At 69.4% G+C, this 18,630-nt stretch overlaps 2 protein-coding genes across 6 annotated transcripts; both read right to left on the reverse strand.

Moving 5' to 3' along the window:
- POU5F1 (POU class 5 homeobox 1) lies at positions 1-5,658 on the reverse strand (the record flags this gene model as incomplete). The annotated part of the gene is made up of 5 exons (XM_084648097.1): positions 5,644-5,658; positions 4,138-4,249; positions 2,918-3,048; positions 570-731; positions 1-273 (listed from the first exon to the last, which is right to left on the reverse strand). Exons 2-5 carry the CDS (start codon positions 4,226-4,228, stop codon positions 1-3), a joined length of 657 nt encoding a protein of 218 aa, XP_084504223.1. The 5' UTR covers positions 4,229-4,249; positions 5,644-5,658.
- Positions 5,659-9,922: 4,264 nt separating this feature from the next.
- LOC311531167 (neural proliferation differentiation and control protein 1-like) lies at positions 9,923-18,489 on the reverse strand. Of its 5 annotated transcripts, none has more exons than XM_084648314.1 (9): positions 18,418-18,489; positions 17,046-17,213; positions 16,329-16,442; positions 15,252-15,428; positions 15,053-15,119; positions 14,626-14,710; positions 12,610-12,686; positions 11,823-11,913; positions 9,923-11,348 (listed from the first exon to the last, which is right to left on the reverse strand). In XM_084648314.1, the coding sequence occupies exons 1-9, from the start codon at positions 18,428-18,430 to the stop codon at positions 11,280-11,282; spliced, it is 861 nt and encodes a 286-aa protein (XP_084504440.1). In that variant the 5' UTR covers positions 18,431-18,489; the 3' UTR covers positions 9,923-11,279. The 5 variants fall into 5 exon arrangements, with proteins under 5 accessions (XP_084504440.1, XP_084504441.1, XP_084504439.1 ...); XM_084648315.1 differs by lacking the exon at positions 18,418-18,489 and adding an exon at positions 17,979-18,143; XM_084648313.1 differs by lacking the exon at positions 18,418-18,489 and adding an exon at positions 17,617-17,757 and having other exon boundaries at positions 16,329-16,439.
- Between the last annotated feature and the right edge of the window lie 141 nt (positions 18,490-18,630).

Here is an 18,630-nt window from a genome sequence, read left to right on the forward strand (position 1 = left end):
TCAGGTGGAGTGCATGGGGTGGCCCATGAGGGGGGGCCCAGGGGGAGTGGGGTCAAAGGGCTCCCCCCCGTGGTGGAACTGGGGCACGTAGAGGGTGGCGAAGGCAGCGGCGTTGTAGCCCTGGGGGGGCTGAGGGTGGTGCCCCATGGGGGGCCCCGGCAGCTGGCCGGGGGGAGCGAAGGGCAGGGGCCCCCCCTCGCAGTCGTCGCGCCCGGAGCAGCCCCCGCTGCGCTTCCCCTTCTGCCGGCGGTTGCAGAACCAGACGCGGACCACCTGGGGGGGGACAGACGGACAGACGTCAGCCCCATGGGATGGGCTGCCCCCGCGTCCCCCCACAGCCTCCTGCACCCCTCCCCCACACAGCCCCCTCACTCGCAGCCCTCTGTGCACATAGCCCCCCTCCCCATGCCCCCCATGCACACGCAGTCTCCTGCACCCCTCCCCTCCACAGCTCCCCCGGGCCGCACCCTCCCCCAGCCCCCGAACCCGCAGCCCTCCATGCACACACGGCCCCCAGCACCCTCCCCCCCGCAGAGCCCCTCCCTGCGCACCGGCCCCCCGGGACTCACGTCCTTGTCGAGGTGCAGGTCGTGGGCGATGTGGGTGATCTCCTGCAGGCTGGGCTTGGGGCAGCGAAGAAAGTAACTCTCCAGGGAGCCCCGCGCCGCCGTCTCGATGCTGGTTCGCTTCCGCTTGCGGGCCTGGAGCAGGGCGCTCTCCATGCTGCACATCTGGGGGACAGGCGGGGCACCCCCCGCAGAGTCACCGTCACGCCCCCGACTCCCCCCGCAGAGTCACCGCCATGCCCCGACTCCCCCGTCCCCCCGCAGAGTCACCGCCACGCCCCTGACTTCCCCCGCAGAGTCACCGCAGCGCCCCGACTCCCCCGTCTCCCCGCAGAGTCACCGCCACGCCCCTGACTTCCCCCGCAGAGTCACCGCGGCGCCCTGACTCCCCCGTCCCCCCACAGAGTCACCGCAGCGCCCCGACTCCCCCGTCCCCCCGCAGAGTCACCGTCACGCCCCCGACTCCCCCCGCAGAGTCACCGCAGCGCCCCCGACTCCCCCGTCTCCCCGCAGAGTCACCGCCACGCCCCTGACTTCCCCCGCAGAGTCACCGCGGCGCCCTGACTCCCCCGTCCCCCCACAGAGTCACCGCAGCGCCCCGACTCCCCCGTCCCCCCGCAGAGTCACCGTCACGCCCCCGACTCCCCCCGCAGAGTCACCGCCATGCCCCGACTCCCCCGTCCCCCCGCAGAGTCACCGTCACGCCCCCCGACTCCCCCCGCAGAGTCACCGCCATAAACCGACTCCCCCGTCCCCCCGCAGAGTCACCGCCACGCCCTGACTCCCCCCGCAGTCACCGCAGCGCCCCCGACTCCCCCGTCTCCCCGCAGAGTCACCGCCACGCCCCTGACTTCCCCCGCAGAGTCACCGCAGCGCCCCGACTCCCCCGTCTCCCAGCAGAGTCACCGCCACGCCCTGACTCCCCCCGCAGAGTCACCGTCACGCCCCTGACTCCCCCCGCAGAGTCACCGCAGCGCCCCGACTCCCCCCGTCTCCCCGCAGAGTCACCGCCATGCCCCGACTCCCCCCGCAGAGTCACCGTCACGCCCCTGACTCCCCCCGCAGTCACCGCAGCGCCCCCGACTCCCCCGTCCCCCCGCAGAGTCACCGCCCTGCCCCCAACTCCCCCCGCAGAGTCACCGTCACGCCCCTGACTCCCCCCGCAGTCACCGCAGCGCCCCCGACTCCCCCATCCCCCCGCAGAGTCACCGCGGCGCCCCGACTCCCCCGTCCCCCCGCAGAGTCACCGCCATGCCCCTGACTCCCCCGTCTCCCTGCAGAGTCACCGCCATGCCCCTGACTCCCCCCGCAGTCACCGCAGCGCCCCCGACTCCCCCGTCCCCCCGCAGAGTCACCGCGGTGCCCCAACTCCCCCATCCCCCCGCAGAGTCACCGCGGTGCCCCAACTCCCCCGTCCCCCCACAGAGTCACCGCAGCGCCCCGACTCCCCCGTCCCCCCGCAGAGTCACGGCGGTGTCCCCGGCTCCCCCCGTCCCCCCGCAGAGTCACCGCGGCGCCCCCGACTCCCCCCGTAGTCACCGCGGCGCCCCCGACTCCCCCAATCCCCGACTCCCCCCCATCCCCACACAGAGTCACCGTCACACCCCTGACTCCCCCCCGACTCCCCCCGCAGAGTCACCGCGGCACCCCCGACTCCCCCCATCCCCCCACAGAGTCACCGCAGCACCCCCGACTCCCCCCATCTCCCTATTCCCGGTCACCCCAGCGCCCCCCCCGGAGAGTCACTACAGCTCCCCCGACTCATCTTATGCCCAAATAAATCTGTTAGAGTCTCTAGGGCGCCTCCTTGTTTTTGCTGATGCAGACTAACCCGGCTGCCCCTCCAAAACCACCAACCTCCCCCAGTCATCCCAGGGCCCCTCCAGCCCTCCCCACCCCCAGATTCCCCCCCCATAGTCACCCCAGAAGGCCATTGCCCCCTTGACATGTGAACCCCCACAGAGTCACCCCCCAGCCCCCCGGCCTGCCCCGTCTCCCCCATTCCCCCCCAAGTCACCCCAGTATCCCACCCAGCCCTAGTCCCTCCCAGAGTCAACCCAGCATCCCCTGTCCCTGTCCCCCCGAGTCACACCAGCAGCCCCCCAGCAGGCCATTGCCCCCCAGCACACCAACCCATCCACTCATCCCAGCCCCCCCCTCAGAGCAGCCCATCCTCCCCCCAGTCCCCCCAACCCCCAGGTCCCCCACAACCTCCCCCCGAAACACAGCAGGCCGTTGCCTCCCCCCCTCCCCAACATGCCAACCACCCTTTGGGCCCAGCCCCCCCATGATGTCAATCCACAGGTGCCCCCCCAAATCCCCCCCAGCCCCCCCCCGGGCCCCCCACCCACCTCCTGCAGGTTGGCGTTGCCGTCGGCCTCGTCCAGCCAGCGCTGTAGGAGCGGTTTCAGCTTGCACATGTTCTTGAAGCTCAGCTGCAGGGCCTCGAAGCGGCAGATGGTCGTCTGGCTGAACATCTTCCCTGGGGGGCGGGGGGGGGGGTCAGGGCCGAGGGCGGGGGCAGCCTTGCCCGGACCCAACGGGCAACCCCCGCCCCAGCCGTCTTACCTGCGTGGGGGGGAGCCCCTGCTCTCTGAACGGACCCCGGCGTCCGGGGACATCCCCCACACCCCCTTGGAAATGGGCCCAGGTGTCTAGGGACACCCCCCTGCCCGGTGAACGGACCCTGGCATCCGGGCCCCGCCCCCACACCCCCTTGGAAATGGGCCCAGGTGTCTAGGGACACCCCCCTGCCCGGTGAACGGACCCTGGCATCCGGGCCCCGCCCCCACACCCCCTCGGAAATGGGCCCAGGTGTCTAGGGACACCCCCCTGCCCGGTGAACGGACCCTGGCATCTGGGCCCCGCCCCCACACCCCCTTGGAAATGGGCCCAGGTGTCTAGGGACACCCCCCTGCCCTGTGAACGGACCCTGGCATCCGGGCCCCGCCCGCACACCCCCTTGGAAATGGGCCCAGGTGTCTAGGGACACCCCCCTGCCCGGTGAACGGACCCTGGCATCCGGGCCCCGCCCCCACACCCCCTTGGAAATGGGCCCAGGTGTCTAGGGACACCCCCCTGCCCGGTGAACGGACCCTGGCATCTGGGCCCCGCCCCCACACCCCCTTGGAAATGGGCCCAGGTGTCTAGGGACACCCCCCTGCCCTGTGAACGGACCCTGGCATCCGGGCCCCGCCCGCACACCCCCTTGGAAATGGGCCCAGGTGTCTAGGGACACCCCCCTGCCCGGTGAACGGACCCTGGCATCCGGGCCCCGCCCCCACACCCCCTTGGAAATGGGCCCAGGTGTCTAGGGACACCCCCCTGCCCGGTGAACGGACCCTGGCATCTGGGCCCCGCCCCCACACCCCCTTGGAAATGGGTCCAGGTGTCTAGGGACACCCCCCTGCCCTGTGAACGGACCCTGGCATCCGGGCCCTGCCCCCACACCCCCTTGGAAATGGGCCCAGGTGTCCAGGGACACTCCGCACCCTGTGAATGGGCCCTGGTGTCCCCCCAGCCCATCCAGGAATGGACCCCAGCGTCCGGGAGCCCCCCCAGTGACACCCACCATACAGCACACCCAGGGCCAGCCCCACGTCGGCCTGCGTGAACCCCAGCGTGATCCTCTTGTGCTTCAGCTCCTTGGCAAACTGCTCCATCTCCTCCGTGCTGGGGGTCTCCTGGGGAAGGGGACGGGGGCCTGTCAGTGGGGAGGGGCAGGGAGAGAACCCAGGCGTCCTGGCTCTCCGCCCTGCCCCCACTCTAACCACGAGACCGCTCCCCTCCCAGAGCCGGGGACAGACCGCAGGGCTGGGCTAGCAGGGGGCTGCGGTCTGGAGTGGGGGGGCACTGGCAGAGCTTGGTGCAGGGGGAGTTTCCAGCCTGGAGCCAGGGCTCTGGCCCCGCGATCATCTGGCAGGAATCTGGCCGCTCAAGTCCCAGGGCTCAGGACACAGATGGAGCCCAGGTAACAACTGCCCCGGCTGAGCGGCTTCAGATCGTCCATTCCTGACACACCCAGAGCCCCTCCCCACCTAGCCGGGGACAGAACCCCGGAGTCCTGGCTCCCAGCCCCCCCCTGCTCTAACCACTAGACCCCACTCCCCTCCCAGAGCCAGGAGTGAACCCAGGAGTCCTGACTCCTGCCCCTGTGTTGGGAGACCTGGGGCGCTGGGTGGAGGATCTGTTCCCATCACCCAGGCAATGGCCCCATCGCTCAGGAATGACAACGACCCCGCACCTGTCTGACCAGCCCTGCCCGCACTGCGGCCAGCTCTGGGGAACAGCGGATGGGTGACACCCGCCCGCCTTCAGGACAAGGAGGGAAGTTGTGTCCCGGTTCCCAGCCCCCGCACTCTAACCGCTAGCCCCTACTCCCCTCCCCGAGCCAGGGAGAGAACCCAGGAGTCCTGGCTCCCAGCCCCCCTGCTCAAACCACTAGGCCCCACTCCCCCCCCCCCCCGAGCTGAGAGAGAACCCAGGAATCCTGGCTCCCAGCCCCCCCTACTCTAACCACCGGCCCCATTCCACTCCCTGAACCAGGAGAGAACCCAGGAGTCCTGGCTCCCAGCCCCTTTGGGCTGGGGAGTGGGCCTGGGCCAGTGCCCTCAAGGGGGAATTCACGGGTGATTGTAAATCAGGGAGGAGTCCCAATTAGAGAGCAGGAACATATCTTCCTTTGGGGCAGCTGGACACAGGGCCTAGCCCGAGTGGGGGAGGGAGGCTGGGAGCTAGGACTCCTGGGTTCTCTCCCCAGCTCTGGGAGGGGCGTGGGGGCCTAGTGGTTAGAACAGTGGGGGCTGGGAGCCAGGACTCCTGGGTTCTCTCCCCAGCTCTGGGAGGGGCGTGGGGCCCTAGTGGTTAGAGCAGGGGGAGCTGGGATCCGGGACTCTACTCCACTTCCTGTCCCAAACTCTGCCCAGCTGAGGTGTGGCGGGATCGGCTGGGATCTCTCTCGCACCCCAGGGTGGATCCACAGAGCTACCGAGGGACCCGGTCCGTAGCTCAGGGGATCTGCTGGGATCTCGGGAGATCCACCCCCAGGATCTCGCCCAGCCCCAGAACCTGTCCGTACCTCATCCCCGCTCTCGGCCTCGTCCGCCTTGACCTCGCCGGGGGCCGCCGGCGCCCCGGGGCTGCCCCCGCTGCCATCGCTCCGGGGGCTGCTGGCCCCGCTGCCCTCGCCCCCCTCGCCCGCGGGGCCTGGGGGCGGAGCGGGCAGGGTGGCCAGGGGGCGGGCGGCGGCCTGGGGCAGGAAGCAGCCCCCCCAGGCCTGGGCCGGGTGCCCGTAGATGGGGCCCTGTTGGCCACACTCCCGCTCCGGCTTGACGTCAGGCTTCAGGCCTTCGTAGGCCGCAGCCGGCTGGCCAGGGCCGTAGGGGGGCACCCAGCCCTCCCCGCCCATGGGGAAGGGGCACCAGGCGCGGAGCAGGGCCTGGTGCCCGGCGGGGTCCCCCGGCTGCGTCTCCAGGAGCCCCCCCTGCGGCCCGTAGTCCAGCCGGTAGCCGTAGCCCTGCCCGGGGGCCACCCCATTGTAGGCCTCAGGCAGGAAGCTGCCGGGCCCCTCGTGGGGCGCGTTGGCTGGGCCCGGCGGGACGGCGTCCAGGTGCAGGCCCTGCCCCGCCAAGGGGTACGGGCGCCCCAGTTCCTGCCCCACGTGGCCGGCCATGGTGACGGGCCAGGGGACGCAGGGAGATGGCCACCTCGAGGGCACGGCTCAGTCCACGGCCACCGGGCCGAGGGGGCGGCGGGACCCAGGCGTCCGGGGTGAAGCTGTGCGGTGGTGGGACCCAGGCGTCTGGAGTGAATCTCAGCTGGTGAGGGACCCAGGCGTCCAGGGGATGCAGATAAGCCAGTGGTGGGAACCCAGGCGTCTGGGGTGCAGCTTAGCTGGCGGGGGGACCCAGGCGTCCGGGGTGCACCTCAGCCGGCGGGGGGACCCAGGGGTCTGAAGTGAATCTCAGCTGGTAAGGGACCCAGGCGTCCGGGGGATGCAGCTCAGCCGGCGGGGGGACCCAGGCGTCCCTGGTGAATCTCAGCTGGTGAGGGACCCAGGCGTCCGGGGGATGCAGCTCAGCCAGCGGTGGGACCCAGGCGTCCCTGGTGAATCTCAGCTGGTGAGAGACCCAGGCGTCCGGGAGAATTTGGCTCCTACCTCCTGTGCTGTCCTGGCCAAGGTTAAGCAGGAGGAGCTGGTAAGAACCCAGGCGACCGAGAGATTCTGGCCCCTAACTCCCTGCCAAGGCGAAGTCCAAGAGGAACCCAGGCATCCGGGGAAAGTTCAGGGGGTGGAAGCCAGGCGTTCAGAAGGAGCGCAGCTGCTGGGGACCCAGGCGTCCGGGACAACGGGGCTGCCACTCCTCGGACCCCCTGGGCAAGCAGTGAAACCCAAGGGGGGGGTGGAGGGAACCCAGGCGTCCGGGAGAACGTAGCCCCCACTCCTCTGACCTCTTAGTTGACCGGTGAAGCCCAAGAGGGGTGCAGGAAACCCAGGCGTCCGGGAGAACGTAGCCCCCACTCCTCTGACCTCCTAGTTGCCTGGTGCACCCAAGCAGGGCTGGAGGGAACCCAGGTGTCCGGGAGAAGCAAGCAGCAGCTCCTGCCTCTGCGCCAGTGTTGCCCCCCCCCCAACCCGCCTCGTTAACCCCTCCCTGGCCGGGCCCCACCCCAAGCATTGGCTGCCCCACTCCCTCCCCCGATTCAGCTCCAAGGAGCCGGCCCCTCCCACCCGGATCAAAGCCAGGGGCTCTGCCAAGGTCGCCCCCCCCCCCCGCTAAGTGCCCCATCGCCGCTCAATGGGTCCCACTTAGCTCCAGACAATGGCCCCGAGGCCTGCCGGGGGGGACGCTGAGAGTGGGGGGCAGGACTCCTGGGGTCTCCGGGAGGGGACTGGTGGTCGGGTGGGGTGGGGGCCGGGAGCCAGGACTTCTGGGTTCTCTCCCTGGCTCTGCGAGGGGAGTGGGGTCTAGTGGTAAGAGCAGTGGAGGGAGCTGGGAACCAGGACTCCTGGGTTCCCTCCCTGGCTCTGGTCGGTGTGGGAGGAGGGTTACAGGCAGGATGAGTGAAGTGGGGTGCAGAAGGGTGAAATGACTGACTTGACCTTTAAAGACAGCTCAGAAAGTCAATGGCAGAACCCAGGCGTCCTGGCTCCCGGGCTGGGAGAGAACCCAGGCGTCCTGGCTCCCAGCCCCCCTCAGTCTGGCCCATCAGCCTCACTCCCCGAGTTTGGGGAGACCGGGGCGGGTGGTTCACGGCCAAGGGCTGGGGGGAGGCCCGTGGGGACAGGCAGCGGAGGCGGCCAGGAAGCCAGCCCCCCGGGGGAGCCATCAAGGTCCGGGCTGCCCCATTGATGTGAGAGCCGGGCGCTTAGCAAGAGAATGGCTTTGATACATTGTGCGGGGCGAGGGCGGGGGCACCAGGGGGCGGGGGAGCCAGGACTCCTGGGTTTATCTCCCCTTGGTTTCGGTCGGGTTTTGATCACTCTGCAGCCTGTGATGGGCGTGAGCGGGGCGGGGCTGTCTGGGCTGGGGGGGCTGGGAGCCAGGACTCCTGGGTTCTCTCCCTGGCTCTGGGAGGGGAGGGGGGCAGTGGTTAGGGCAGCGGGGGTTGGGAGCCAGGACTCCTGGGTTCATTCCCGTCTCTGGGAAGGGGGGGGGGGCAGTGGTTAATGCCGGGTGGGATGGGAGCCAGGACTCCTGGGTTCTCTCCCTAGCTGTGGGAAGAGAGTGGGGTCTGGTGGTTAGAGCGGGGGGGGGGGGCTGGGAGCCCAGACTCCTGGGTTCTCTCCCTAGCTGTGGGAGGGGAGCAGGGGTCAGTGGTTAATGCCAGGTGGGATGGGAGCCAGGACTCCTGGGTTCTCTCCCTGGCTCTGGGAGGGGAGGGGAGGGGGGCAGTGGTTAGGGCAGCGGGGGTTGGGAGCCAGGACTCCTGGGTTCATTCCCGTCTCTGGGAAGGGAGTGGGGGGCAGTGGTTAATGCCAGGTGGGATGGGAGCCAGGACTCCTGGGTTCTCTCCCTAGCTGTGGGAAGAGAGTGGGGTCTGGTGGTTAGAGCGGGGGGGGGGGGCTGGGAGCCCAGACTCCTGGGTTCTCTCCCTAGCTGTGGGAGGGGAGCAGGGGTCAGTGGTTAATGCCGGGTGGGATGGGAGCCAGGACTCCTGGGTTCTCTCCCTAGCTGTGGGAGGGGAGCAGGGGTCAGTGGTTAATGCTGGGTGGGATGGGAGCCAGGACTCCTGGGTTCTCTCCCTAGCTGTGGGAGGGGAGCAGGGGTCAGTGGTTAATGCCGGGTGGGATGGGAGCCAGGACTCCTGGGTTCTCTTCTGGCTCTGGGCGTAGGGCAGGGGGCAGTGGTTAGGGCACGGGGGGGCTGGGAGCCAGGACTCCTGGGTTCTCTCCCTGGCTGTGGTGGTGGGGGGCAGTGGTCAGGGCAGGGCGGGCTGGAAGCCGGGCCTCCTGGGATCTCTCCCGGCTGGGAGGGGCAGGGGCTGGCCCCCCAGCACTTAGCAGGCTGTTGGGGGGTGAATGCCCCGGCCGGGTGCTATTGTGGCCGGGATGGTCAGTGACACACTCAGCTATTCAGGTATCAATGGCCCAGCCCTGGGCCCAGCTGACCTGGGGGCGGCTCATTGTGTGTCTCTGGATGGGCTGTTAAACCTGAGGCCTCAACCTTGGGGGGGGAGCTGGGGGGGCAGGATTGAATGAGGGGCACCAGCAGGGCTGGGGGGGCAGGGGGCTGCAGGTCGGGAGTGAGGGGCACTGGAAAGTTAGTGGGATCAGGTAGAGAATTGAGGGTGAAAGCTCAGGGAGAATTTGGGGTCCCGTTTCTGGGGGGGGGGGCATGTCCAACTGGGGGGTAGTTTACAGCATTCAAAGAGAATTTGGGGAGCATGTGCCTGATATTTGGGGGTGATTCTTTGGGGGAACTGGGTGTAACTGTGTCTGGGATTGGGGGCAGGGTTCACTGAAGGGTCCTGGGGTCCAGTTGGATTGAGGGGGGCTGGTGAGTCCTTTCTAGCAGGGGAGCCCTGGCTAGGATTCAGGGTGGCAGATATTTCAGGGGGATGTTGATAGAAGAGATGCCTAAGAGACTTCGGTGGTTGCGGGGGGCCCTGGCGAAGGACATGGGGGGTTCCCCAAATCTCAGGGTCACATGACCGGGAATGGGGGGTTATGGGGCATAGGCTCCGTGTCTCACATCCTGCCCCAGTCAGCTGCCCCATGGCCCAACCCTTTGTCCTGCAGCCCAGGAGATGGGACCGCAACCCATTGGCAGCCCCACGGCAGTGTCCCCCCCAGATCAGAGCCAGCACCCCCTAGAGGGGCCAGGCCCGGTGTCCGAGACTCACAGATGCCTTCATCTCTTTTGCTTTTCTCTTTTATTCCAAGTTGGAGGGTTGAATAAATAGGTGGGAAACTGGGGGGCGGAGTGGGAGGGGAGCAGCATGGCGGGGAGCAGTATGTGGGGGGGCAGCTGGGCAGGCGGGGAGCAGGGGGCCTCTAGCATCTCCCTCCAATCTCCCCTGGGAACCTGGTATGGACCAGAGCATGTTTGTGTCATCGCCCCCTGCTGGGGGGCTCAGACCTGCCCCATGTTTCCCCGCCAGCAGCCCGGGGCGTGGGAGCTGCCGGGACACCCGGAGCCCTGACAGCCACGCGACTGAGCCCGATGCTCGGGGCGTCAAAAACCCGGCCATTCGGTCACACGCCAGCCTCAGGGCCACACCGCAGCCCACACGCCAGCACACGCATGACGCCGCGGGGCCGTGGTGCACCCGGCCAGGATCTTCCAATTCTCCGCTCGCTCGGCCTTAGGGGGAAGAGGAGTGTATGGGGGAGGGGCGGTTCCTGGTCCGTATCCCCCTATATCGACCCCCTGGTCAAACTACCATCGGTGGGTGGGGGGACTTGGTGTCACCTCAATATGGGTCCCCCTCAGTCCCTGTCCCCTCTGAGTCTGTGACTCCTCTCATGATTCCCACCCTAGCCACTAGCCTGCTGGTCAATATGGTCCCGGGGTGTCACTTCAATACTTGTCCCCCCTCCTCCCAGCTGCCCTCATCCCAGCAGGATGCCAACTTTGGTTCCCACCCTGTTTAGGTTCCCCCAGTCAATATACCCCTTATATAGGCCACCCTGGCTGTCTCCTGGTGTCACTTCAGTGTCACTCCTGATCTCATGGTACCCACCAGCCCCCTCCTTGGCCTGCTGGGAGTGAGCTGTGGGGGGGGTGAGGGGAACCCATGGTGTCTGCCGCACAGAGGTCTCCCCCCCCCCGACACGCACACTCTTTAGTCTCAGTCAGTATCCTTCTATATGGGCCCCCTGGTCAATTTTCTCTTGGTGTCACCCCAAATGCAATCCCCCCAACTCCTGAACTCACTAAGACCCTCCTATGGTTCCTACCTTGTACAGCTTTCCCCAGTCAATATCCCCCCCATATGGACCGGCCCCATAGCACAGCCCCTGCCCCCTGAAAGGAACCATGCTCTGGACAGATGGGTCTGCAGGGAGGGTAGAGAGCAGGGGAGAAATAGGGGGTCCCTGCATCAGAGTGATGACCCTTCACCTTTAGCCTCCCCCCCCGAGTTTTCTGGGGGGGCGGGTTCTTGGGGAAGATGTTGCCAAAATCTGAGCAGATCCACCTCCCCCCCCATGTCTCCACCAGGAGGCACTGTGCTGCTCCGGGGGAGGGGGGCTGAATGAGGGAGGCAGGGTTAGGGGGGGCAGCGCTGCCGGGCGGACGCCGTGTTGAAGAGCGGGTTGTGGATTTCCATCTCCCCACTCTGGGAACGAGGGAAGAGGGGGAAGAAAGAGAAAGGAAGACGTCAGTGAGGGCACCGTGCGAGGGGCAGAGCGCAGCGACACTGCCCGACTCCCCCCAGGCTGGCGACCCCGCTGAGCCCCCGCCCCCACAGCCCAGCACCCCCTGCTGAGCCCCCGCCCCCCACAACCTGGCGCCCCCCGCTGAGCTCCCACCCCACTCACCCCAGCCCGGTGCCCCCCACTGAGCCCTTGCCCCCACAGCCCAGTGCCCCCCACTGAGCCCCCACCCTGTTCCCCACAGCCCGGCGCCCCCCACTGAGACCCCACCCTGCTCCCCACAGCCCGGCGCCCCCCACTGAGACCCCACCCCGCTCCCCACAGCCCGGTGCCCCCTGATGCCCCCCACCACGCTCCCTGAAGCCCAGCACCCCCTGCTGCCCTCGCCCTGCCCCCTGCTGTCCCTGCCCCGCTCCCCACAGCCCAGCACCCCCTACCGGTGCCAGTCCGGGACATTCGTACACAGTGAAGTCCCCGTTCTCAGTCTCTGACTCCGTCGAGAGCTGCTGGACGGGCTTTGGGGGGTTCCTGGGGGGGGGACAGACCCAGACACGGGGTGAGGAACCTCACAAGCCAGGACCGGGGCCGCAGCCAGGGTCTAGGGCGGGGGATCCGGGAGCTGAGGCAGCTCTGCAGCCAGGGGAAGAGATCCAAGGGACCCAGGTATCCGGGTGAGAAACGGGGGGGGAGGGGGGAGACCTAGACCTGAGGCCCAATGTCCCATGGGCCCAGCCAGAGGGGGGTGGGGGGAAGGGAGTAACTGTCCCCAAAAGACCCCCAAACTGGGGGGGAGGGTCGAGTGGGCTGCTCACAGGGCAGGGGGCTGAAGGGTGAGATTTTGGGGTGCAAACTTTCCAGGCTGGATTGTGGGGGGAAGGTCGGAGGGGACAGAGAGGGGCGGGGAGGGGCAGAGGTCAGGGGTGACTTGGATGGGTTTGGGTTTTGGGGGGGGTGGATTGGGGGGAAATTCAGGGGGGATGGGAAGGGGAAGATTCAAGGGTGAGCCTGGAGTTTGGGGGGGTCGGTTTAAGGGGATGATTTGGGGAGTGTATTTGGAGTGGGGGTAGATTCAGGGGAATAGGAGGTTTGGGAGAGGGGGAATGGAGTGGGGGAAGGGAAGGAGTGGATTTTGGGGTGTGGATTCGGGGGCCCCTCCCTAAGCCCCTCCCCCCCACTCATAACCAATGGGGCGAATGCGGGGGGTGGGGATGGAAGGGAACTCACTCCTCATTGGTCAGGATCTTTTTCTGGCGCTCGTACTGGTGCACCTGGCAGGACTGGGCCAGCCGGGCGTCCATGTACTGGGGGGACAGACAGACAGACGGGGAGATGGTCATTGGTCAGGTGAAACTGCTGCCCCGGACGCCTGGGTCCCATTCCCCGTCCCGGACGCCTGGGTCCCATTCCCCGTCCCGGTCTCCAGCCCCCCAGGGGTGAGCGCACTGTGCCCCTGTCCCGGACGCCTGGGTCCCATTCCCCGTCCCGGTCTCCAGCCCCCTAGGGGTGAGCGCACTGCGCTCCTGTCCCGGACGCCTGGGTCCCATTCCCCGTCCCGGACGCCTGGGTCCCATTCCCCGTCCCGGTCTCCAGCCCCCCAGGGGTGAGCGCACTGTGCCCCTGTCCCGGACGCCTGAGTCCCATTCCCCGTCCCGGACGCCTGGGTCCCATTCCCCGTCCCGGTCTCCAGCCCCCTAGGGGTGAGCGCTCTGTGCCCCTGTCCCGGATGCCTGGGTCCCATTCCCTGTCCCGGATGCCTGGGTCCCATTCCCCATCCCAGTCTCCAGCCCCCCAGGGGTGAGCGCACTGCGCCCCTGTCCCGGACGCCTGGGTCCCATTCCCCGTCCTGGTCTCCAGCCCCCTAGGAGTGAGCGCTCTGTGCTCCTGTCCCGGACGCCTGGGTCCCATTCCCCGTCCCGGACGCCTGGGTCCCATTCCCCGTCCCGGTCTCCAGCCCCCTAGGGGTGAGTGCACTGCGCTCCTGTCCCGGACGCCTGGGTCCCATTCCCCGTCCCGGTCTCCAGCCCCCTAGGGGTGAGCGCACTGTGCCCCTGTCCCGGACGCCTGGGTCCCATTCCCTGTCCCGGACGCCTGGGTCCCATTCCCCGTCCCGGTCTCCAGCCCCCTAGGGGTGAGCGCTCTGTGCTCCTGTCCCGGACGCCTGGGTCCCATTCCCTGTCCCGGACGCCTGGGTCCCATTCCCCGTCTCGGTCTCCAGCCCCCTAGGGGTGAGCGCTCTGTGCTCCTGTCCCAGACGCCTGGGTCCCATTCCCTGTCCCGGACGCCTGGGTCCCATTCCCCGTCCCAGTCTCCAGCCCCCCAGGGGTGAGCGCACTGCGCCTCTGTCCCGGACGCCTGGGTCCCATTCCCCGTCCCGGACGCCTGGGTCCCATTCCCCGTCCCGGTCTCCAGCCCCCTAGGGGTGAGCGCACTGTGCCCCTGTCCCGGACGCCTGGGTCCCATTCCCTGTCCCGGACGCCTGGGTCCCATTCCCCGTCCCGGTCTCCAGCCCCCTAGGGGTGAGCGCTCTGTGCTCCTGTCCCGGACGCCTGGGTCCCATTCCCCGTCCCGGTCTCCAGCCCCCTAGGAGTGAGCGCTCTGTGCTCCTGTCCCGGACGCCTGGGTCCCATTCCCCGTCCCGGACGCCTGGGTCCCATTCCCCGTCCCGGTCTCCAGCCCCCTAGGGGTGAGCGCACTGTGCCCCTGTCCCGGACGCCTGGGTCCCATTCCCCGTCCCGGTCTCCAGCCCCCTAGGGGTGAGCGCTCTGTGCCCCTGTCCCGGACGCCTGGGTCCCATTCCCTGTCCCGGACGCCTGGGTCCCATTCCCGTCCCGGTCTCCAGCCCCCTAGGGGTGAGCGCACTGTGCCCCTGTCCCGGACGCCTGGGTCCCATTCCCTGTCCCGGACGCCTGGGTCCCATTCCCCGTCCCGGTCTCCAGCCCCCTAGGGGTGAGCGCTCTGTGCTCCTGTCCCGGACGCCTGGGTCCCATTCCCCGTCCCGGTCTCCAGCCCCCTAGGAGTGAGCGCTCTGTGCTCCTGTCCCGGACGCCTGGGTCCCATTCCCCGTCCCGGACGCCTGGGTCCCATTCCCCGTCCCGGTCTCCAGCCCCCTAGGGGTGAGCGCACTGTGCCCCTGTCCCGGACGCCTGGGTCCCATTCCCTGTCCCGGACGCCTGGGTCCCATTCCCTGTCCCGGTCTCCAGCCTCCGAGGGGTGAGCATGGCGGGGGGGGGGGGATCTCACCATTCTGGGCTGGTGGTATCGATAATGATTCCCCCGATACGCCGTATATGCCATCTTCTGGGCCAGCCGCACCTCCCGCTGCAACCTGGGGGCACGGAGTGCGGTGGGGGGGTCAGAGCCAGGGGCAGGGCAGTCCGGGGCTTGGCTAGCAGGGGCTATGGGTCAGGAGTGAGGGGCACGGGCAGAGCTGGGGGGGAAGGGCTGGGCTGGCGGGGGGCTGCAGGTCGGGAGTGAGGGGCACCGGCAGAGCTGGGGGGGAAGGGCTGGGCTGGCGGGGGGCTGCGGGTCGGGAGTGAGGGGCACCGGCAGAGCTCGGGGGGGAAGGGCTGGGCTGGCGGGGGGCTGCGGGTCGGGAGTGAGGGGCACCGGCAGAGCTGGGGGGGCAGGGCTGGGCTGGTGGGGGGCTGCGGGGGGGTGCAGTTCCTACCTGTACCAGCAGAGGGCAGCCACCAGCACCCCTGAGACCCCGGTCACCGAGCACATCAACACCAGCACTGCAGGGGGTGGGGGGGGGAGAGACATTAACCCCTTGAGCACTGGCCCCCCCAACCCCTTCAACGCCCCCCTGCCCCCCAGGCGCTCTGTCCCGCCCCCTGCCCCATTCCCGCCCCCTCCCTGTCACTCACGCAGAGACACGGCCTCATTGAGCCGGGAATCGGGGGGAGCCGAGTTCAGGTCTTCCTCCGGCCGGGGGGGGCTGGAGCCGGGCATCTTGGTGGAGGGGGGAGTCGTGGGGGGAGGGGGAGACGTAGGGGGGGTCTCGGTGACCGAAGGAACCTGGGGCTCAATCCCCATGGAGCCAGCTGCAAAGATAGAGATGTCAGAGAGCCCCCTGCTGACCCCCGCCCCCCTCCCCACAGCCCAGCACCCGCTGCCGAGCCCCCACCCTGCTCCCCACAGCCCAGCGCCCCCTGCCGAGCCCCCACCCTGCTCCCCACAGCCCAGCGCCCCCTGCCGAGCCCCCACCCTGCTCCCCACAGCCCAGCGCCCCCTGCTGACCCCCGCCCCCCTCCCCACAGCCCAGCTCCCCCTGTCGAGCCCGCACCCTACAGCCCAGCGCCCCCTGCTGACCCCCACCCTGCTCCCCACAGCCCAGCTCCCCCTGCCGAGCCCCCACCCTGCTCCCCACAGCCCAGCGCCCCCTGCTGACCCCCGCCCCCCTCCCCACAGCCCAGCTCCCCCTGTCGAGCCCGCACCCTACAGCCCAGCGCCCCCTGCTGACCCCCACCCTGCTCCCCACAGCCCAGCTCCCCCTGCCGAGCCCCCACCCTGCTCCCCACACCCCAGCGCCCCCTGCTGACCCCCGGCCCCTCCCCACAGCCCAGCGCCCCCTGCTGAGCCCCCACCCTGCTTCCCACAGCCCAGCCCCCTCTGCTGAGTCCCCAACCCAGAGCAGCGCCCCCTGCCGAGCCCCCACCCTGCTCTCCACAGCCCAGCGCCCCCTGCTGACCCCCGGCCCCTCCCCACAGCCCAGCGCCCCCTGCCAAGCCCCCACCCTGCTTTCCACAGCCCAGCTCCCCCTGCCGAGCCCCCACCCTGCTCCCCACAGCCCAGCGCCCCCTGCTGACCCCCACCCCCCTCCCCACAGCCCAGCTCCCCCCTGCCGAGCCCCCACCCTGCTTTCCACAGCCCAGCCCCCTCTGCTGAGTCCCCAACCCAGAGCAGCGCCCCCAGCTGAGCCCCCTGTTCCCTTCAGTCCCTACCTTGCTGGGGGGTCTCGGTCCCAGGGGTCCTGGATCCCTTCTGTTTTTTGGCCACCAGGGAGCGGATGAGGGTGGCCAGGTCGACGGGTCCCGCGTCGCCCTTGGCTCCGTCTTCTGGGAGAAACACAGGAAGATGGGTCGGTGCCCCCCACTCCCGACCCACAGCCCCTGCCAGCCCTGCCCCCCCGACCCTGCCGGTGCCCCTCACTCCCGACCCGCAGCCCCTTCCAGCCCTGCCCCCCCAGCCCTGCCGGTGCCCCCCACTCCCGACCCGCAGCCCCTGCCAGCCCTGCCCCCCCAGCCCTGCCGGTGCCCCCCACTCCCGACCCGCAGCCCCTGCCAGCCCTGCCCCCCCAGCCCTGCCGGTGCCCCTCACTCCCGACCCGCAGCCCCTTCCAGCCCTGCCCCCCCAGCCCTGCCGGTGCCCCCCACTCCCGACCCGCAGCCCCTGCCAGCCCTGCCCCCCCAGCCCTGCCGGTGCCCCCCACTCCCGACCCGCAGCCCCTGCCAGCCCTGCCCCCCCAGCCCTGCCGGTGCCCCTCACTCCCGACCCGCAGCCCCTGCCAGCCCTGCCCCCCCAGCCCTGCCGGTGCCCCCCACTCCCGACCCGCAGCCCCTGCCAGCCCTGCCCCCCCAGCCCTGCCGGTGCCCCCCACTCCCGACCCGCAGCCCCTGCCAGCCCAGCCCTGCCCCCCCAGCTCTGCCGGTGCCCCTCACCGTTCCTGTGCGGCGTCTCGAGGACGCAGTCCCCACCGGGGTCCTCATGGTAGGGGCGGATGCAGGGGCCACAGCTCCGGATCCCCCCGGGGCCGCAGCCCTTACGCCGCTGTAGGAGGCAATTCAGCCGGATCCGCGGCGGGCACATCGCAGCCGGGCCTGCGGGAACTGAACCGGAGCGGCCCCGCTGTAACCGCCGGCCCCCACTGCCCTCCCGGAGCCCGCAGAGAACCCAGGAGTCCTGGCTCCCAGCCCCACCCCCGCCGTAACCTCCAGCCCCCACTGCCCTCCCGGAGCCCGCAGAGAACCCAGGAGTCCTGGCTCCCAGCCTCCCCCACCCCCGCTCCAACCACTAGACCCGGCTCCCCTCCCAGATGTTTCAACATCTGTCCTGGCATTTGCTCCTGTTCTCCCGATCTGCCCCCCACCCCCCCAGCCCTGCGGGTGCCCCTCACTCCCCACCCGCAGCCTCCCGAAGCTGGGAATAGAACCCAGGAGTCCTGGCTCCCGGCCCCTCCTACTCTCCTCCACACACCCCCGATGCCCCTCCCCCTCCATGTCCCCCCCTCACCTGCCTCCCCACCGGCCCCCGGGGCCAGCCCCAGCCCCAGGAGAACAGCCAGGGCCGCCAGCCAGCGCAGGGTCCGCATCTCTCCGAGCGGGGGGGGTCCCCGCCTCTGGATCCTCCCTCCCCGGCTGCGGGGGGCGGCGGAGCGCGGGGGGAGGGGCTGGCTGTATTTATGAATGAACCAGAGATGGAGACAGAGGCGGGCGGGGGCGGGGAGACCCACCCACAAGTCGCCTTCACTTCCTGTCCCAACCCCCCGGCTGGGTGTTCTGTGCGGCTGGTGCCCGCTTGCCCGCCCCAGAGGTGGCTGCATCTCAGGGGCGGAGAAGCCAGCCCCATTTGAAGCTGTTCTATGTGGCAGTTACCCGGCTGCCCCTCCCCAGAGTCAGCCGCATCTCAGTGCCGAGCGAGGGCTCCTGGTCTCTCTGGCCTGGGTCTGGCTCTGGGAGCCCCTGGGATGGATGCAGGGACTCCCAGCTGGGAGATCAGTGACAGCCCACCCCCGCTGGGGTCCACGGTGCCTGTCTCCAAGGAGACGCCCCCGCCTGCGGTGGTAGGTGCCGCAAACAGCTTCTCATCCCCCCCGCCCACCCGGGAGATGGAACCCAGGTGTCCTGGCTCCCAGCTCCCCTCCCCCCCCGCTCTAACCACTAGACCCAACCCCCCCCAGCTGCGGAGAGAACCCAGGCATCCTGGCTCCCAGCTCCCCCCCCCCGCTCTAACCACTAGACCCAACCCCCCCCCAGCTGCGGAGAGAACCCAGGCATCCTGGCTCCCAGCCCCCTCTCACACCCACACACCCACCAGCTGTCACCATGGCAACCAGCTCCCTGCACTGTTGGACCTGGGATGAAGTTGATGCAGCCGTGGGTTGTCATGGTGACAGGACGGCGCTGTGGGGGTGGGTCCCCAGTCCCCCCTTAGTTATGGGGGGAGGGGAAAGGGCTTCATCATCTCCTCCCCCTCCAGGAAACTGAGACCCCCCCCAAGCTCCCCACGTGGGACTGGGGGGACCCC

The sequence above is a fragment of the Lepidochelys olivacea genome, assembly GCF_965140295.1.
Source record: "Lepidochelys olivacea isolate rLepOli2 genome assembly, chromosome: 14".
NCBI classification, from domain to species: domain Eukaryota; kingdom Metazoa; phylum Chordata; order Testudines; family Cheloniidae; genus Lepidochelys; species Lepidochelys olivacea.